The sequence below is a fragment of the Gobio gobio genome, assembly GCF_949357685.1.
Source record: "Gobio gobio genome assembly, chromosome: 10".
NCBI classification, from domain to species: domain Eukaryota; kingdom Metazoa; phylum Chordata; class Actinopteri; order Cypriniformes; family Gobionidae; genus Gobio; species Gobio gobio.
The window spans coordinates 49,375,335-49,396,274 of record NC_137116.1 but is presented as its reverse complement, the minus strand read 5'-3'; the positions used below and the strand labels follow the sequence as shown (position 1 = coordinate 49,396,274).

The 20,940-nt window shown below is 36.5% G+C and overlaps 1 protein-coding gene across 1 annotated transcript; it reads right to left on the bottom strand.

Moving 5' to 3' along the window:
• Positions 1-109: 109 nt before the first annotated feature.
• spag17 (sperm associated antigen 17) lies at positions 110-20,718 on the bottom strand (the record flags this gene model as incomplete). The annotated part of the gene is made up of 39 exons (XM_079826354.1): positions 110-496; positions 583-636; positions 874-961; positions 2,412-2,460; positions 2,542-2,655; positions 3,992-4,183; positions 4,393-4,523; positions 4,677-4,807; positions 7,036-7,139; positions 7,947-8,117; positions 8,193-8,320; positions 8,397-8,529; positions 8,610-8,812; positions 9,676-9,814; positions 9,951-10,108; positions 10,645-10,756; positions 10,902-11,071; positions 11,260-11,373; positions 11,501-11,615; positions 11,703-11,951; positions 12,042-12,106; positions 12,255-12,391; positions 12,536-12,690; positions 12,830-12,928; positions 13,054-13,091; positions 13,223-13,408; positions 13,755-13,899; positions 14,091-14,201; positions 14,313-14,447; positions 14,640-14,758; positions 15,406-15,463; positions 15,628-15,789; positions 16,925-17,097; positions 17,282-17,476; positions 17,638-17,803; positions 18,059-18,190; positions 18,708-18,767; positions 18,858-18,998; positions 20,608-20,718. The coding sequence occupies 39 exons, from the start codon at positions 20,716-20,718 to the stop codon at positions 373-375; spliced, it is 5,067 nt and encodes a 1,688-aa protein (XP_079682480.1). The 3' UTR covers positions 110-372.
• Positions 20,719-20,940: the final 222 nt, after the last annotated feature.

The following is a 20,940-nucleotide window of genomic DNA, read 5'->3' as shown; positions in this document are numbered from 1 at the left end:
AAGCAGTGTTATTTTAGTTTTATTATAGTTTTATTAATAATTTGATTATCTTTTATTTATATATTTTTAGTTTTTATGTTAATTTTAGTTTAATTTGAAGTAATTTCATTAAGTGCTTTTGTCATTTTATTTAATTATTATTATTATAAATATTGCTATTAGGGTTTCATTTATTCTTATTTCAGATTTTGTTTTAGATTTATTTATTTCCAATTAATAATTTTAGTACTTCAACTTATTTACTAAAGTAAATATTTTACGTCAATAATACGTTTGACTCAACAACAAATTTGGGAATCCCTGCTCTAAATAAACACACAAAAAAAGACAAAAACAGATTAAGTGATTGCTATTAAGCTCTTCCAGAAATATTCATATGGTTGTACAAGCCTCATCTGTAAAGAGTGACATTTCCTTCAGCTCAGGGTGAAAGTATGGAGTAACGATATGGTGTCTGAGGGCTTTTCGCTGTCTTTTCTGCTCCTGGAGTTCTTGCCTGAAGGTTGGATAAACAAAACATCTATGCATCACCCGCTTTGAGCTTCTGAAACCAAAACCATTGGAAACAGAATAACTGTTTACCTGTTCTGGTTAACCTTGTTTTCCCACAGTGACTTTTGCTTCTTTTTATTGACGCTGTTAAAGCAGAAGTTGAAAGCAAACCGTGTAAGTGCAATTAGTCACGCCACACGTTTTCTCACTTTTAGTAACACTTATCTGTGTTCTATTTTTATCTATTCTAATCCAGTGGCTAAGCAAATTTACCCACTAAATGTGGAGCGATAAGCATGTTTTAAATAGCTCATTTTGGTCTACATTTGCAGATATTACATTTGTAGATAAGATGAGTAAATAAGGAACAATACCACTTACAACAAAACTTTCTCTTCTGTCTTTTCCTGTAGCTTGTGGGGACGTTGAGCTGCTCGCACTGCTTGAGTATAGAGAGACGCCACATCAGCTGGAGCAAAAACAGACAATCCGTGAATGTGAGACCAATGACAACAAATATTCACTTTTTTATTGCTGTTTTGTTGCTGATCTTTAACACTCAAAATTTAAACAGCATTGTGGATTATTATGTTTGATGATTATTTGTTCTGAAAATCGTTTTAATGGATTTTCACACAAAACCATTTTTTTAATGTAAAATTCACTTTATAAAAGACCCAAATTTCTAACTTTCATTCGTGGGGATAACATGGATAATTTGACATGGTTTAGTGTAAGATTTTTGCACATCTTTTGGAAAATACAGTTTTAAAATAAAAATAAATGACTTTTACCAGTAAATGGCTTCAGAGCTCCACTATTTGCTCTGTGCTATTTGACTGACTGATAGACATCTTTTCACAAGTATTTTTCAGTTGGATTCATATCTAAATATTATGAAATCACAATTATAACAATTAAAATTAATACATTTTGTCAAAGTTTAGCATTCTTTTGATTCATTTTTTCAATGATGTTACATTATGATTAGAATCAAACCTGAACAAGAGAAAAGTTGTAATCTTTAGAGTTTATCATTTATTTCAAACATCTGATTTTCTCATAATTCTACTAATTTAATCTACAATTCAGTTACTAACTGTAACAGAACAGAAATGAACAGTTATATTACATATTGAGTAAAAAATACACAACATGAACATCAAAATGCAATGAACTGAACAGCAATAACAAATGTATTCCTGTGTGTGTGTGTGTGTGTGTGTGTGTGTGTGTGTGTGTGTGTGTGTGTGTGTGTGTGTGTGTGTGTGTGTGTGTGTGTGTGTGTGTGTGTGTGTGTGTGTGTGTGTGTGTGTGTGTGTGTGCCACTTCATTTCTGTATGCGTGTTCTGTGTGGTTTCTGTTTTTGAGGATGAATTTTGTCAATTTTTTTGTAACTTTTTTTTGTCTTTTTGTCACACAAACATAAAAACTGATATCAATCCAATATATTTTTTTTATTTGTAGATCTAGAGAGTGTTGACAATGGTACAAAGTTTTTTTTTTTTTGAGCAAACATCCTTCGGGGTAAAAAAAGACCCCGAAGACCCTAGAAGGTGAATGATTAAATAAAGTGTTATTATTACTGTATTATTAGGAAAAGCAAACCTGCATGAAGTTCTTTTTCTTCTGTTGAACATTAAGATATTTTGAAGAATGTTGGTAACCAAAGAGTTGATGGGCCCCATTGACTTCCATAGTATAGAGAAAAAAATTGTAAAATACTATGGAAGTCAATGGGGACCCCCGTTTGGTTACCCACATTCTTCAAAATATCTTCTTTTGTGTTCAACATCAGAAATAAATTCATACAGGGTTAGAACAACTTGAGGGCGAGTAAATGATGACTATCCCTTTAACTTCTTTCTTTAAATATTAAATACAATTCAGAATGTATGTTGTAATAAATAATTTCTCACCTGACCTTATCTCCATTTCAACCGGAGGATCTACAGCATCAGGCAGGGACTAAAACAAACATAAAGCTGGCATATAGACACCTGAATTCATTCAATCGTTTTAAGAATATGACATTGGAGCTTGTCTGACCAGTACAAGCTGCAGTAGATCATTCTGATGAACCTTCTCCTCTGTTGTCCGAAGGTCCTTCAACTGCATCTTCTCCCATTGATTCTCTCTCTCTAGCAGCTGCTCCAAATATGCCTGTTTGATTAAACCCATAGAGTGAAAAATAAATATATTAGCTATATTTTAAAATATATTTCAGAAGTGAATAACACTGATTATCTCTTCATCATGGCACCTTTTAGTGGGTGGGATATATTAGGCAGCAAGTGAACATTTTGTCCTTAAAGTTGATGTGTTAGAAGCAGGAAAAATGGGCAAGCGTAAGGATTTGAGGGAGTTTGACAAGGGCCAAATTGTGATGGCTAGACGACTGGGTCAGAGCATCTCCAAACTGCAGCTCTTGTGGGGTGTTCCCGGTCTGCAGTGGTCAGTATCTATCAAAAGTGCTCCAAGGAAGGAACAGTGGTGAACCGGAGACAGGGTCATGGATGACCAAGGCTCATTGATGCACGTGGGGAGCGAAGGCTGGCCCATGTGGTCCAATCAAACAGACGAGCTACTGTAACTCAAATTGCTCAAGAAGTTAATGCTGGTTGATTGAAAGGTGTCAGAATACACAGTGCATCGCAGTTTGTTGCGTATGGGGCTGCATAGCCTGGGGAACACATGGCACCAGGATGCACTATGGGAAGCAGGCAATGTTCTGCTGGGAAACTTTGGGTCCTGCCATCCACGTGGAAGCTACTTTGACACGTACCACCTACCTAAGTATTGTTGCAGACCATGTACACCCTTTCATAGAAACGATATTCCATTGTGGCTGTGGCTCTTTCAGCAGGATAATGCGCCCTGCCACAAAGCAAAAATGGTTTGAGGAGCACAACAATGAGTTTGTGTTGATTTGGCCTCCAAATTCCCCAGATCTCAATCCAATCGAGCATCTGTGGGATGTGCTGAACAAACAAGTCCGATCCATGGAGGCCCCACCTCACAACTTAAAGGACTTAAAGGATCTGCTGCTAACATCATGGTGCCAGATACCACAGCACACTTTCAGGGGTCTAGTGAAGTATATATAATTTTGCATTCACCCCAAATGTATTTTAAGATTGGAAATGTATTTTATTAAGCCACACTGTTTAGAACATATATTTATCATTAACTTGAAATATATTCAGGTCAGATTTTTTTTTTTTACCATTTGAGAAATAATTGTAATATATAAATAGGTTTGTATATATATGTTTGAATTCAAACCACTGGATAAACCCCTTTTAAAACAAAAAGTTTAGTAACTGGTCAGTTGCAGAAACAAAGTAGGTTGAAGGGAAGCGAAAAGAGAACAGCAGTGGGCTCTGGTAATATTGTGGTTTTAATGACACACTACATTAACACAGGAAGGTTTAAAAAGGTTATCCTGAAAAAGAAACATATCACATTCCATTATTATGTGTGACAGGAATTAGATCACCTTGACTTTGTCTTGAAGTTTCCAGCGCAGTGGTTCAGTGACAGGTGGATGCTGGGTAATCTGACGCACCAGCAGCACGTCAGGGCACTCCAAAACCGGTTGAATGCGGATGGAACAACACATCAAGGGTTTCTCCTTTAGCTCGAGGCTACAACCGAGATCGGTCCCAAAAGGGGGGCCTGGAGTCTTCTTCTAAGCACCAGAGATGTAAACAAACCATCAAGGCATCATATATGATTCACTCTAAACTGCATATTCAAACACAGAGACATTTGGGAGCAAATAAAGGGATATTTAATGTGGATTTGTTTTGACAATATAAAACACACTGGCTGGTTGTTCCAAAGATAAGACTAAAAGAAAGTTTCCATCTAAGATAGAACACCTAGATTACGAATTACCTCAAATGCAGGGAATGACTCCCATTTCCTGGATTTGAGGTTGGTGGGAATGATGTCATCATCTTGGTTGGATAAGAGCCAATGAGCACTGATCTCTGGGCAGGGCCTTAGCAGAGTGATGCCAAATGATTCTGAAGAGAAATCAATGCAGTAGAACAATCCTTGAGATATTTTAATTGCTGTGCGTATACAAACTTGCCTTAAATCATTTCAAATGGATTGATGTTGAAAATATAGACTTTAAAGGTAGCATAATGCACAGAATGAAGGGTAACTATCCTCACGTTGTGAGTCTGGTAGTGGGTCAGTGAGAACGGCGATAGAAGAGTCACAGTAAGCCTTCTGTAGGAGATCTTCCACATCTTGAGCTCTCAGCAGCTCTGAGGCTGAACCGTCCTCATGTACCACAAACAACCTCGAAATCACAACCGATTTTAAACAAGTCAGTTTTTCATTCCTCACTTGGAATGCAAATAAAATGCAATGCAAATTAAGTAAATGCACTACTGGTCAAATGTTTGGGGATGGTAAGATTTATAACAACTCTCATGCTCACCAAAGCTGCATTTATTTGATAAAAAATATAGTATAAACACTAGTAATATTGTGAAATATTACAATTCAAAACAACTATATATTTTAATATAATGTATTCATGTGATGCAAAGCTGAATCATTACTCCAGTCTTCAGTGTCACATGATCCTTCAGAAATCAATGTAATACTGATTTGCTACTCAAGAAACATTTCTTATTATTAACGTTTTTCGGAAAGTGATATTTTTTCAGTATTCTTTGATGAACAGAAAGTTCAAAAGAACAACATTTATTTGAAATAGAAATAATTTAAAACTATAAATGTCTTTAATGTCACTTTTGACCAATTAAAAGCATCCTTGCTGAATAAAAGTGATAATTTATTTCCAAAAAGAAAGCGTACTGTTTTAAATGTATTCCTTAAGTGGCCTAAACATTTGTACGGTACTGTAAATCGACACAGGGAGAAAATGATTGCACAACAGATCTGTGAGTGACAACATTAGCATTACATAAAAACGGTCAACTGTCAGACTTAAAAAAATTCAACATTAGCAGATGAAAATAACAAAATATATTGCGCATTGTAATACTCGATTCTGACTGGTCGATCACTGCATTCTGCAATCAATAATTTTTCTATAATGATCTCAAAATGTATAATAGTCGCTGATTTCCTACACTGCTGTTCTAGTTGCATGTCTAGTTTTTATCTCTAAAATCTGCTGGGCCCGTATTCATAAAGATTCTAAGAGTCCTCTCAGAAAACTCCTAATTTAGCTTAAAAACTTTTACGTAGGAGACTTAGCTAAAGAGCTATTCGGGACCGATCTAAGAGCAACTCTTAGTGAAGAGGCGGGGCTGACCCCGTTGCTACGTATGACAGTCTTTTGAAGACTGTGATTGGTTGGTTGTCCAAAAAGGGGAAAAAAGGAGCGCTTTTAAGTATAGGGTCTATTCTAAGCCTTCACTTTGAAATTACAAGCGCAAATTGTCCTATTTTACCGTTCTCTCTCACTCACACACACACACACACATTATATATATGTACACTGAAAAAAATAATTATGGCCCGATTAAATTAAGCATAATTAATTTGTGCTCGTTTAAATAATTTAAATGTAGTTTTTTGATTTTAATTTGAAAAAATTAATTAGTTTTATGGGAATTGCATGTGTTTTTGTTTAAATTGAGATCAAATATCAAACATTTTTTTGTAAATTCAACAAATAATTTTTTTCAGTGTATATAAATCCTTTTATTATTTACCATGCTGTTAATTTCCTATAAGGTATTTGATTGGCTTAGAATTATAAACATTGTTCCACTCTTTCCAATTACACTGATTGCTGGCATGTCTATTTAATTATTTGAAAGTTGGGTTTAATGCAACAAACATGATCCCTGCATGATCTAATCTATAGCGTCTTATTAAGTCACTGTCAGTGTCATCCATTGTCTGCAACACATTTCTTTTCCCTCTACGTCTTTCTGCATTTTCTCCGCTGCTAAAGAAACTCTTAAGCCTCTTAAAAGTCCTCGTCCGTGCTCCTAACAAATTTGACCTTAAGACCTCTTTTAAGGGTTAAGATGCTTTCTGAATTACTTTTTTCTTTACTAGGATTTTTTAGTTAATTTTAAGAGTAAACGCCCACATTTCTAAGAATTTTCTTAGAATTTTGTCACTAGGAGCTACTCTTTGCATTAAGATTCTTTATGAATACGGGCCCTGGTCTTTAAAGGGATAGTCCACCCTGTCATCATTTACACACTCTCAAGTTGTTCTAAACCTGTATGAGTTTCTTTCTTCTGTTGAACTTTAAGAAAGATATTTTGAAGAAGGTTGGTAAGCAAACAGATGATGGTTGATGAGTCCCATTGACCTCCATAGTATAGAGAGAAAACATACTATGGAAGTCAATGGGGACAAGAAACTTCTTCTTACCAACATTCTTCAAAATATCTTCTTTTATGTTCAGCATAAGAAAGAAATTCATGCAGGTTTAGAACAACCTAAGGGTGAGTAAATGATGATAGGATTTTCATTTTTGGTAAACTATCCCTTTAATTCTAAGTGACCTTGGGTGTGTGTTTTTTAGGGACTTACCTGGGTGGGTGTGTTTTAGAGCCAGCGTTCTGTTGAAGCTCTATTTCTGTCTCTCTCATTTCTGATCCGTTAGTCGTGACGGTGATCTGACTCTCTGCATTGACCTGCACACAGCATTAACATGTTCTGGGTTTTTATTCAGAATGACTTGGATACATGAGTCTATTGTCTGTTAAAAATATTGAAAATTGTTTTCCATAATTGAAAATGAAGCTGAATAAAATAAATATTAGATAAAAAACTAAATGAAAATTAGAAATGCTGCCTTGGCAAGTACTAAAATGACTAAAACTGATTTAAAATATATTAAAACTATATAGAATACTATATAGAAAATCACATAACAGAAAATGTAAACAGAAAATATAAAAATAAAAGGCAACTTAAAATATTAATAAATAGTACTAAAATAACACTGTCACTCTGCAACTACCACACAGAATTGTTGTTTCCTCTCAAATGTTTAAAAAATAATTTTAGTTGTAACATTAATTGCAATATGTTCACACATAACAAATATTGTTGACTTTGTAAGCTACACTTTTAATTGACAGGGTTTACACACACAAAAAAGGTTTATAAAGATTGCACTTGCAAAAAACAGTTGAAATAACCAAATTAAATATTTCAGCGATGACCATAACTAACTAACTAATATATATATATATATATATATATATATATATATATATATATATATATATATATATATATATATATATATATATATATATATATATATATATATATATATATATATATATATATATATATATATATATATATATATATATGTTCACTATAGGAATTTACATGACTGTCCTGTCATGTAAAAATCACATGACAATGGTGAACCTAAATTTATTAATATGATATCAGATCAAAAATGTGAGACATTTTATGGATAGTACTTGAAAGTAGTTCCCCTCGGGGTCCGTCACATGACAGAGGACATCTGCTCTGTGGTTCATCACATATTGGCCTAGTGTGTCTTTCTCTGCTCCCTCTTCAGACTGATGAGGTGTGTACACCGCTCCACCATCCTTATCAATACAGAGGACACCACCATCACGAGGATAAATCTACAGTGACAGAGAGAGGATTTACAAATGATGTTCACTCATATATCACACATATTCTTGCATCCATCTTCTTACATTATATGATCCATGAGCAGTTGCGCTGATTGAAGTGCCATCCCCGAAAAAAACATCACATGTTCTTCTCTCACGGTTCATTATTACCGTTGCAAAATCAGCTTTTTCCACCCTAACCAGTTTTTCCCCTGTAATCAGATTGAAGACACTTACTACCAACACTGAATGAGCTATAGTGATAGCACAGCATGAAGACTCTTGCACCTGAGAGCAGATGTTGTGGTAGCTCCCCCTGCTGGTAGAAGGTGGTAATACGTGTGGCATCTGCGTGATCTACTATCACGGTTCCATCCTTCTTCAACACAGACAACACTTTGTCCTCTCTTGTGACCACGACCTACACATGAAACATTTTTATTACAACAATCATCTATTGACACAAAAGAAGAAGTTAGTTTTGATTGACGAGGCACTCACCGTCCCACTAAAGGGATCTGTAGTGTGATAGGCCAGTATCGGCTGCGCTTCGACTTCCTTCCCTCCCACAGAGGCAACTCTGAGGCCAGAGGGGGTGGTGGTGGTCCAAGAGCCTCCAGTAATCTCAAGATAATTTGTTGGTTTTTCATTTTCTATAGAGATTTGTTGCTCAACCTCTATATTTGCCTTAGAATTAGCCTTGCCTGTGAACAACAAAAGTTGTATGTGGTTTAAGTGGACGTTTCATTCATTTACACTATTGTTCAAAAGTTTGGGGTCAGTAAGATTCTTTCTTTCTTTTTTTTTCAACAAGGATGCATAAAATTGATCGAAAGTGACAGTAAAGAATTTATAATGTAAAAGATTTTGGTTCAAATAAATGCTGTGGTAACACTTTAGAATAATGGTCATTAGTTAACATTAGTTCATGTATTAACTAACATGAACTAACCATGAGCAGTACATTTGTTACTGTATTTGTTCATCTTTGTTAACGTTAGTTAATATAAATCCAGCTGTTCATGGTTTTTTCATGTTAGTTCACAGTGCATTAACTAATGTTAACAAGATTTTAATAATGCATTAGTAAATGTAGAAATTAACATTAACAAAGATTAATAAACGCTTTATAAGTGCAGTTCATTATTAGTTAATGTTAACTAATGTAGTTAACTAATGTTAACTAATGACCATTATTCTAAAGTGTTGAACTTTCTGTTCATGAATGTATAAAATGTATCATGGTTTACACAAGAATATTAAGCAGCACAACTGTTTTCAACAATGATAATAATAAGAAATGCTCTTGAGCAGCAAATCAGCATTTTAGATTTTAATTTTCTGAAGGATCATGTGACACTTAAGACTGGGGTAATGATGCTGAAATCAAAATATAAAACAGTTGTATTAAACTGTAAAAATACTTCATAATATTACTGTTTTACCATATTTATGGAGCAAAAAATCATACCAACCACAAACGTTTGAATGGTAGTGTATACATGGTGTGAATTAATAAATCAGCATCAGTTTTCATTATTCAAAGAGATGTGTATGTGTTTGCTACCTTTCTTGTCTTTAGTGTCTTTGGTGTCCACTGTCGGCTCTTTGATAGGCTCCGCCTCCTTTAAGGGCATGTGTAGAACCAGCACACACACTGGTCCAGAGTCTGGACTCGTACTGACTGTACCATCTGCAAACAGGACCTGAAACAGACACACATACATATATATTCTGTATACTAAAGGTCATGATTTCATTAGGAGTGTGCTTTTTGTGCTAAATTATACTATGTGGCAGAAAAAGTACATTTTTGACGTACAATCGTATGTATGTGAATACCTCAGTAGACCCATCTCTCTTGTGTTTGATGACAGTCCCTGTGCTGGTGATGACCCTGGAGACCTCAGTGTGTATGCTGTCTGGGGTCGGGTCTGAACTAGACCCTGCATTATAAAATCTCTGTCGTATCAGAAGAGATCGGACACAAGATTCCCCGTCTAAAAAACACAGATAAGACCTTACAGCTGCTCTCTGTGCTTGAAACAGAGGGAAACTATAAATAAAACAGGGTAGGCCTATTCTTCAATCTGTTTAATCTGGTTCTACATCAAGCCAAGTAAAATAGTCATTTATAGACAGTTATTTTTTCATGACAAGTCATTGTGTTGTTTTTTTAATTGACGTTATTGCAATGATTAACACAGACTAGAAATTAAATGTTTTGTATGGATAATTTCTTCTGTGCACTTCCTTTTATTAAGTTATTTACAATTTACAGTTACACTTTATTTTAAGGTGGCCTTGTTACAGTGTAATTATACAATTATGTACTGAGTAATAGTAATTAACTACATGTACTTACTATATAATTAGAGTTAGGGTTTTAGGGTTAGTTGCATGTGACTATGCAAAAATGACTGTTTTTACTATAGTAACCACGTGAAAAATGTGTAACAGGGACACTGTAAAATAAAGTGTTACCGAATCTTATTTTATGATTTTATTTTATTAAAAAAACGAATATAAATCTCACCTGCTGAGTCCTCAAAATCAAAGTGCAGGATAAGTCCGTTGGGAAGAGATACATATAGACTGAGGAATGGTGGAGGAGAGGAATCCATCGGCTCACAATGTACCTCATGTACCTCAGAAACATTTGTGGAGGGAGAGAATGACTATTTAGCTATGACAATCAGCCTAAAATTCATTGCATGCTAAACTGACCAGCACCTAACTAATGTAAATCCTTACTAACCAACATTTATCCATTATTATTCTTTGTCCAATCACCTGTTCCTGTTGGTCTGTACAGAAGGCACTGGGCACAGTGGGCTGAAGAGTTTGACATCTTGTTTTATTCGGGCTGATCTGACTGCAGGAGAGTTGAATGCCATTGGCCAGTACAGCATAAAAAGAGCCACATTTCTCGGTCTCACAATCTGGTTTGACTCCAAGAGAGGCTGAATTGGGCAAAACAATATGTGCAAATATTAAAAAAATTATACGTTTTTGGTGATTTTAAGTGACAGAATGAAATTGGCTATTTAACAAAAAAAGGTGATTCGCTCCCCACTACTTTTTTATTTTCATGCAAGCTATTATTAAAAAAAACTTGAAAATAATGTTACATTACGTTTGCAACACATACCTTGTTTACTGAACATGTCAGTATCCTTTAGTTTGCCCTCTTTTTTTCTCTCTGAAATGTTTGTGTAGAACTGATGGCCATCCTTCTTCACACATACTTTCACTTGTGTCAATCCTAAGGATGGAAACCAATCATATAACTGAGGGGTAAAAGATCTCAAATAACGAAAGTTATATATAAGAAGCTCCAACATAACAAAACAAATGTGTATTCGTGCATGTACATTTTTGATTTCTCAAACCTTGTGTGAAGTGAAAACTGTCCACATCTATTTGTCCCCCATCACAGGGATAGAGAGACTGAACTTTGCCAGTGACCTGCACCAGTTTCCCATTTAAACTGTAGCCTGTGAATACCTATGCGAAATACACAAACATTTAGCCAGTTCATTTCAAATTTAGCACCATTAAATCTAGATTATAAGCACTTTATATTTTTCAGACATTTGTTCTTCTCTCATTTGCTGGTTCTTGAGGTGTTTCTGGAACATCTCTAGTTTTGTCTCTAGTAGCCGTGATGGGTGTTTTGGACATGTTGTCTCTACTCTTTCTTGAGGACTGCGAGGTCTTCTTGTTCTCCTTTACAGAGTCGATTCGCTCTCCTACTTTTGGTGTCGCTTTTCCTCCTTTTTCTTTTTTTGTCTTTTTGGATTGCTCCTCCTCCCTTAATCTATCCTTCTCGATTTTCCATGCCTAAAGTAAATGCATGAGAAAAAGGACCAGTGTAAGGATCATGCAATCTGAAAATATGAATAACAAAAATGTTTATATGTCTCAGCTCACCTTGAGAGAATCATCTCTTATATATGGTTCTAATATGTCTGAGACTGGGGACTTTACTGGAGAGTCTAAAAGAAAGAAATTCAATTTGAAACATGCAACAACATTATATCCACAGTAACATACTTTCAAATATATTTGATGCAGAGATATGTTGTTGTCTACACGATCCTGCTCATAGACACATATATTAGACATTAGATATGAATATGTTGCCTCTATTTCTGTCAGACTCTGAAGGGGTTTGGATGGGAGTTCTTTCCGCCTCTTTCTTCTGCTGCTCCATCTGCCATTTTTCCTCTTCCTGCCTGGTCCATTCACTGATCGAGTCTGCCATATATTCCAAGTAGTTCCTACAAGAATACCAAAATATAATATAATATAAAATAAAAACACAATAATTTTTAAAATGATAAATAAATGCGGCAAATAGATGTTGAAATAAATTGGCTTTGGGTGGCTGGACCTTGTACAACTTTTAAGATGAGACAAAGTACCTGAAGCCCACATCTGTGTGAAGTGATGCATCCCAGAATTCTTTGCAACTCCTCTGAGGGCTCATGGGATTGTGGCAGATGACATATGTGGCATTGTCTCTGCTAGAGTGAAATGTGTCCACACATCTATAAGTCTCAGATGCAGACTGGAGGACCTGAATATGAGGAGAGATTAATCATTTGTCATTTTTTAATTAAAACTTCTCATAGATTTTCAAAATATTATATTGCAGTTAGAATGATATATTATATTATAATTATATTGCAAAAATGTTATAAGATCAGATATAAGACCTGGGGGAAGACATAAGCACTGTGCTTCTCTACAAAGTTCCAGTGTCCCAGCTGACGAATCAAGGTCTTCTGGAGATCTGATACAGTCACTTCATTATCCTATATAAGTTATTAGGATATTAAAAACCAATCACTTGCTAACGATAATGTCAAGATAAAAGTTTCATTTTCTTGTATAACATTCAAATTGCAGCTTTTTTTTTATTTCAAAACTTCAATCATACCTTTGGCTCATCAGTCCCAACACTGCTTTTTCCAGATCCTTTGAAAATAAAACAACTGATGTGTACAATTCAAGACTTCAACACTGCTTTAGAATATTTGTTTACAAATTAAACGTATTTGCATAACTTAAAGTAAACTGTAATGGCTGCTCTAGTGCTGGTATCACACCTGGTATCCTGCTGTTGCTCCAATACAGGTGTTTGGTGAATTCAACAGGGTTGTCCCATGGTGTGGGGTTTGAAAGGTTCGATTGAGATCCTTTAATATAGCTGTTCTCATCCACTGTAGTCAAAATCATGCTCTCAAACACAAACAGCTGGAGAAGCCTCTGTAACTCAGACCAGCTCAGGGACTCTGGAGATAGAGATAGTTCACCATAAATGGAAAATTCTGTCATCATTTATCCGCCCTCAAGTTGTTCCAAAAATATCGGTAACCAAACAGTTGATGGGCACCATTAACTTCCATAGTTTTTTTTCCCCCTCAATGTTACCCATCAAGAGTTTGATTACCCATATTCTTCAAAATATCTTAATTTGTGTTCAGCTAAAGAAAGAAATGCATACAGGATTTGGAACAACCTGAGGGTGAGTAAATGATGACAGAATATTCAATTTTGGGTGAACTATCCCTTTAAGTCATTACATTAGGAAGAGAGCTAGACTAATTAAAACAGCAATTCATTGTCTTTCTTTCTCACCGTCAGTGCAGAAGTGCATTAGCTCCTGGGATCTCGCCAGTCTATCAGTGGTGCTCTCAGTGTGTCTGAACATCAGATTGGTCCACACAAGGCTTTGTTTCATTATGTCTGCTTCAATTTTGACGACATCAAAACCATCCAGGATCTGCATCATATGAATAAGGATTTTATTTATATGACAGTTTCTATGAAAGATTTAAATACTGTTAATTTACATAGGTGACCTAACGCTAAAATGTGCTTGTTTAAAACACGATCAATGTATCCAAAAGAATAAAACATTTGAGTGTGCTTTCAAGCATTTTTGGGGGACTGTTTGTAGATTAACATGCTCACAGGAAGCTGATGGAGTCTCCTTGCTCTCTCATCATGGTGATTGAGCAGGAGGGGATGTTTCTGATCAATATCCATTGGGCTTTTCTGTATCCCAAGATCCTCCATGAGTTCCTGGCATCAAACAAACACAGATTTTGGCAACTGTAGATTGATTTTGATTTAGAAACCCAGTGACTTTTGTTGTTGTTGTTGTTGTAGCATTGGTGTGAGCAGACATTTTACCTTCTTGTCTTTTTCATCCTGTGGCAGACTCAAAACAGACGAAAGCATATAACTGAGTAAATCTTGGTCTGTTCTATCAAAGCGCTCCTCTGAATCAACTGATACTGTATTGACATCCTGTTCTGAGGCCACCACCTAGACACCACACAGGAAGTAACGAGAAATTTAGCAGCCACATTTTCAAAGAAATAAACGCCTTACTGTGTCTCGTGCATATGTACCCATTTGAAAATGTGCAAATGTCTGCACTTTTCTTTTAACTCTTTAGTCTGTTCACTCATGTTGCAAATACATTCTTCTATCTTATTAAATTGAAGGTTCGCTCACCTGCTCCAGCATGCAATGCAATACAAGAGGTACAGATGTGATTTCAATAGGAATCCTGTCCAGTAGGTCACAGTAGTATCTCATATCAACCTCTATGCTCTGAATAGGAGACTCTGGCTCTGCTGAGGAAACTCAAAGTCAGTTTAAGACTGTTTTATGCAATGAATTAGGAATTGGAGCACACACTGACCAAACAGAGAACAATATACAGTATGTGAATGAGCACAGGATTTTGTGCTCTTATTTAGAATATATTTTTTCCTTGCATTAGTCCTGCTCATTTGCAGGGTCCGCTGCATTGGAATTATCTGCACACACACAATGGATTTGGCACAGCTTTTACACCGGATGACTTCCTTCACTGAGAGTGCTGGGATAGTCACACACTCTCATATGGCCAATCTGGCATGTCCAATCCACCTAACCTGCATGTCTTTGGACTGTGTGGGGAAAACTGGAGCACCCGGAGGAAATCCACACTGACACGGGGAGAACATGCAAACTCCACACTCAGCCGGGGCTCAAACCGGGGACTTTCTTGCTGTGAGGCTTCAGTGCTACCAACTGAGCCACCATGCTGCACTGCTGCCCCTTTGCTTTTTGTTTTAAATGACAAGGTTTAGGGGTTGGGCTAGTGCAGGGGAATAGAATATACAGTATAAAAACCATTATGTGTACGGAAAGTCCCCATAAAACATGAAAAAAATGTGTGTGTGTATGTACATTAAGGATGTAAAGGTAAAACCAAAGCTCAGAATCAGTGTACCATGTCTTGTACCAGGGTCTTCCTCTGCCACTACTTTCTTCCTTGGAGTTTGTACAACCTAAAACATAAACCATGATAAATATCAGCACCAAGAAACCAACATGTACATCCTGCAATAATACACTTCCGAAATGAACTGATTATTGAAATGAAGTGTTTTTTTCATAATTGGCTTTATTTGGCATAATAACAGCACTACTATCAGTAAAGGCAGTCGTGTACCTCAGTGGAGCTCTGCGGTCGAGACTGCGGGATGGATCTGCAGGCCACAGGCACCTGGATCAACCTCATGCAGCTGAGATAATGGCTGTACTGTCTCCTCCAATCCAGGCTGTCATACACCAGACACGCCACACCCTCAAATATAGCAGCTCCAAACGCCAGCTACAGACAGTAAAAATGACACAAACGAAAATGATAACAATACAATAAACAGTCATTTAGTCTTGTTTTCTATATATATACATACATATATTTTTTTACTTAAAACAAGAAAAAATATATCTGCCAAAAAAATCTAGTCTTGTTTTCCCTTTGAATTAAGTTTATTTTTCTTAAAGGGATAGTTCACCCAAAAATGAAAATGATGTCATTATTTACTCACCCTCATGTCGCTCCAAACCTGTAAGACTTTCGTTCTTCTTCAGAACAAAACTGAAGCTTTTTTTGATGAAATCTACGCAATTACCACTTTGACGCTTCAAAAAGTTCATAAAGAGGTCGTAAAACTAATCCATATGGATTGAGCAGTTTCGTCCAAAATTTTCTGGAGAGACACGGTCACTTTATATGATGAACAGATTGAATTTAGGGTTAGGGTTAGGGTTTTTATTCACATAAACAACACATCAGTTGTGGTAAATGGAAGCTCAGGCATATTCGCTTGGCATGCAAGAACCTATGAAGTTCATTCTCGTTTGTTAGGCAGCACGTTTGAGCTTCTGCAAGAACCAATGAGCTTCATTCTGTGTTACGCAACACGTTTGTGCTTCCTCAAGAGGTTTGTTCTGGGTACAGGTTCAGTTGAGCTTCTGTTTCTGTTCGCTGATCAAACCTAAATTAAATCTGTTCATCATATACAGCGATCAAGTGTCTTCAGAAAATTTGGACTAAACCGCTCAATTCAAATGGATTAGTTTTACAATCTATTTATGAACTTTTTGAAGCGTCAAAGTGGTAGTTGCGTTGCTGTCTATGGAAGCACAGAAAGCTCTCAGATTTTTTGAGTTTAACAAAAGTCTTACGTGTTTGGAACGACATGAGTAGACAGGGTTTTTTATTTATTTTTATTTTAGGTGAACTATCCCTTTAACCTACAGTATTGGCAGATATTTTTTCTTGTTTTAAGCATAAACTAATTTCATTTGGATAATTTTTTTCAGAAAGTAAGACTTAATATCTTTTTTTTTTTTTGCTTTTCCAGTATATCTAGATTTAAGTATGTTTATATATTCCGTCCTTAAAAACAAAAAATGACAAAAATTCTGAGTAAAGTGCAGTGTGGTACAAGAAAGTTCACCATTTCTTCAGTGTTGTCCTTGTCTTTCGGCAGCAAATGGATCTTCAAACTGTAGTTCAACCTGGCCACATCACTGAGTCTGGATCCCATATTCCCGCTGTTCAAGACTTGACCCAACTGCTCCCAGAACACATCTTGCTCCCCCTGCCTTCTTTGCTTAAGAGTCTCAACTTCTGAACACAGGGCGAGTTAAAACTTGACGTTAAATCCTGATTTTGTATGTATACAATTGTAACATCAGCCTTCAAATTTCAGTACAAATACAACTACATCTCAACACCAAATCCAGCAAATTCTGCATGCACTATGTAATATAATTTGAAAGGTATAAGTGTAATGACATTTTTAGTAACTTGCCCTGATCTTCAGGTGAGTGATGGTTCTCCTCTGCCACTGTTTCTGTTGTTGCCTCTGATTGGTCTTCTCTATCTAAGTTCAGTTTAATAACATTGGACACATGGATACCCAGAGAGTCCAATGCAGAGATCAGATGAGGTTGGTAGAATCCCACTATCAGGATGTAGTGCTCCGGCCCATCATCAGGCTCATCATCTGGACGGATATGTTTAAAGTCAATATAAAAACACTATTTGCAACCCATTTTACTTCCAAATCTGACATATTTCCAGTATATTCAACCAGAAGCAATGTTTGTTTCTTTTTTGGTAACTGGTTTCCAAGTTTTAACTTAAGAAACTGTGATCATGCCTCACCTATGTATTTGACTGTGCTTTCCTCTTCCCCTCTGCGCTTGAGTTTGGTGTCTTTGGTTGGAACTGGAAGCTCAGCAGCTTTTTTCCCCTTTGCTGCTCCTTTACCCCCCTGATCCTTGCCGGCAGAATTCAGGCCCGCTTTAACATTAGCATTCTCTTCTACAGCCTTAAATATACACACTTTGTGTTACTGTTTATCAGAAACATATTTATGATACAAATGTATGCAAAGTATATTTGATTAGAATGTATATTTTGTTGTATCACATATTAAGTGTAAATGTAATTCTCCCCTGCATAATATAGTATTTTTTTCCCATATTCACAATCAGGTCATCAGTGTTTATAGCTTTCAGTTGTATACCATATTACAAAAATCTAGTGTCAAAGTGCTCTCACTTTTTTAGTAAAAAGCTCTCACCTTCTGCTCAGCAGCCCTTCTTGCAATGTCATTGTGTTTGATGGTCAGAAGCTGGAACTTTATTAATTTTGCCATCAGGTCCACAGTAATTTCCTCTCCAACATCCATCATAGACTTTGCAAGTTCAGTCACCTACAGAAGTCAAGTCAAGTCAACTTTATTTATATTGTGCTTTTTACAATGCAGATTAAACAGGAAAATAATGCAACAGAATTTGATTCGGCCGTACATCCGCTCTGGAGAAAACGGTGATGTCATCAGCTCATTTCAATTATCATACAGTGACAATGTGGGCAGATCAGTAATTTAGTTGATGTGTTTAATTTAGTTTAGTAATTAAATTTAGTTGGATATTTAGTTGAAAATTTAGTGTCCCCAACTGAGCACGCCAAGCCAAAGGCAACAGTGGCAAGGAACCAAAACTCCATCAGGAGCATAATGGAGAAAAATAAACCTTGGGAGAAACCAGGCTCAGTCGGGGTGCTTGTAAACACAAATAACATATGAATGGACAACATAATTTGACATTATTAAAGATTGCAAAAGATATTACAAAAATTATGATTATGATTCTATAATAAAAATCTATATATTATTTTTGTAACACTATACTGAGATTACAAATTGTCATGGTAATAGCAATACCCACCTCAAAAAACATGGGAACATCTTTAGTCTTTCTGGTCTTTGGATTTCCCAGTTCATTGATCTGTCACAGAAGATTGGTTTATTTACGATATATTATCTAATATTTATTTTCTTAATTTCAACATTAATGAAACATAATTTGAACAGAAACCTTTTCCAGAGTGTCCTCCCAGGACAGCACGCTGAAGAGCTTGCGCAGTGGCTGCTGGACAGCCTGCTGGAGGGCATTGATGAGCAGTTCGTCCTCTGTTCTCTCTGCCTGCACCATAGACAGACTGGCCCTCCATTCATTCTAGATGATTCAGAGGAGGAAAAAATACTTTTTTGACTGTTGAAGCATTTCTACATTCTGCAGTGTTTACAAGCTGTGTTGGCTATTGATATATGATTTTGCATTTCTTTATTTAAAAGGAAACATGAAAACACACACACTATTTTGCCAAACGTTTTGGGACTCCTGCCTATACATGCACATGAACTTTAATGACATCCCATTCTTAATCTGTAGGGTTTAATATGCAGTTGGCCCACCATTTGCAGCTATAACAGCTCTTCTAGGAAGGCTTTCCGCAAGGTTTAGGAGTGTGTTTATGGGATTTTTTGACCATTCTTCTAGAAGCGCATTTGTGAGATCAGGCACTGATATTGGATGAGAAGGCCTGGCTTGCAGTTTCTGCTCTAATTCATCCCAAAGGTGTTCTATCGGGTTGAGGTCAGGACTCTGTGCAGGCCAGTGAAGTTCCTCCACACCAAACTCTCTCATCCATGTCGTCGGACCTTGCTTTGTGCACTGGTCATGTTGGAACAGGAAGGGGCCATCCCCAAACTGTTGGGAACAAGAAATCGTCCAAAATGTCTTGGTATGCTGAAGCATTAAGAGTTCCTTTCACTGGAACTCAAGGGCCAAGCCCAACCCCTGAAAAACAACTCCACACCATAATCCCCCCTTCACCAGACTTTACACTTGGCACAATGCAGTCAGGCGAGTACCGTTCTCCTGGCAACCGCCAAACCCAGACTCGTCCATCAGATTGCCAGACAGAGAAGCGTGATTCGTCACTCCAGAGAACACGTCTCCACTGCTCTAGAGTCCAGTGGTGGCGTGCTTTACACCACTGCATCCAACACTTTGCATTGCAGTTGGCGACTTCTGTGCACTGTGCGCCTCAGCATGCGCTGACCCCGCTCTGTCATTTTACGTGGCCTACCACTTCGTGGCTGAGTTGTTGTTGTTCCCAATTGTTTCCACTTTCACTGTAAAAAAAAATCAGGTCTCCAATTGAAAATTTTCTAGTGACCGATCACATCTAAATTTTTCAGTTGGCCAAATTGAATTTCTGTGAATTGATGCAATTTAATTCACAGAAATTCAATTTGGCCAACTAAAAAATGTTGATGTGATCACTCAGTCACTAGAACATTTTCAATTGGAGACCTGATTTTTTTTACAGTGTTGTTATAATACTACTAACAGTTGACCATGGAATATTTAGTAGTGAGGAAATTTCACGAATGGACTTATTGCACAGGTGGCACTGGCAAGATATCACGGTACCACGCTTGAATTCACTGAGCTCCTGACTGTGATTGGAAGACCTGAATTCAATGATTTGGAGGGGTGTCCCAAAACTTTTGGAAATAAAGTGTAGATGTCAGGGACTGGGAGCCTAATAGTCACCATTCGCTTTCATTGAATCTTTTTCAATATACAATGAAACTGAATAGTGACTGGGGATGTCATTCTGCCTAACAACATAATAGTGAGTAAATGATGAGAGAGAGGACAGTTATAGAAGAAGAAGAAGAACAACAACAACAACATTAATTTGAGCACAGTTAAGCAGTAATGACAAAACACTTTAACATGACAGTTTCTTAAGGGTCATTTAGCTATATTTTACCTCCTCAAATACAGCATCAGTAAGAGCCGTTTCCCAGCTTTTGTTAGCAGCAGCTGCACCAGTTGAAGTTACTCCAGACGGAGTAATACTTTTATTCCGTTTGGGAGGCATATCATCTCCAATTTAATTAAACTCACTAATTACAGTGTGAATATGGCGCCTCTTCTCATAAATACTGAAAATAAGTTAACAATGAATTATTGTTTTATTATTTTAAAGTGTTTATTCCAACAAAAGTTTCCATGTCTGATCAAAGTTTTTAAAAGCGTCTGGGTAACCTATGGAAACCAAACAGGCTTGCGTATTCTACGCGACACGCGTTGCGAAACGCCG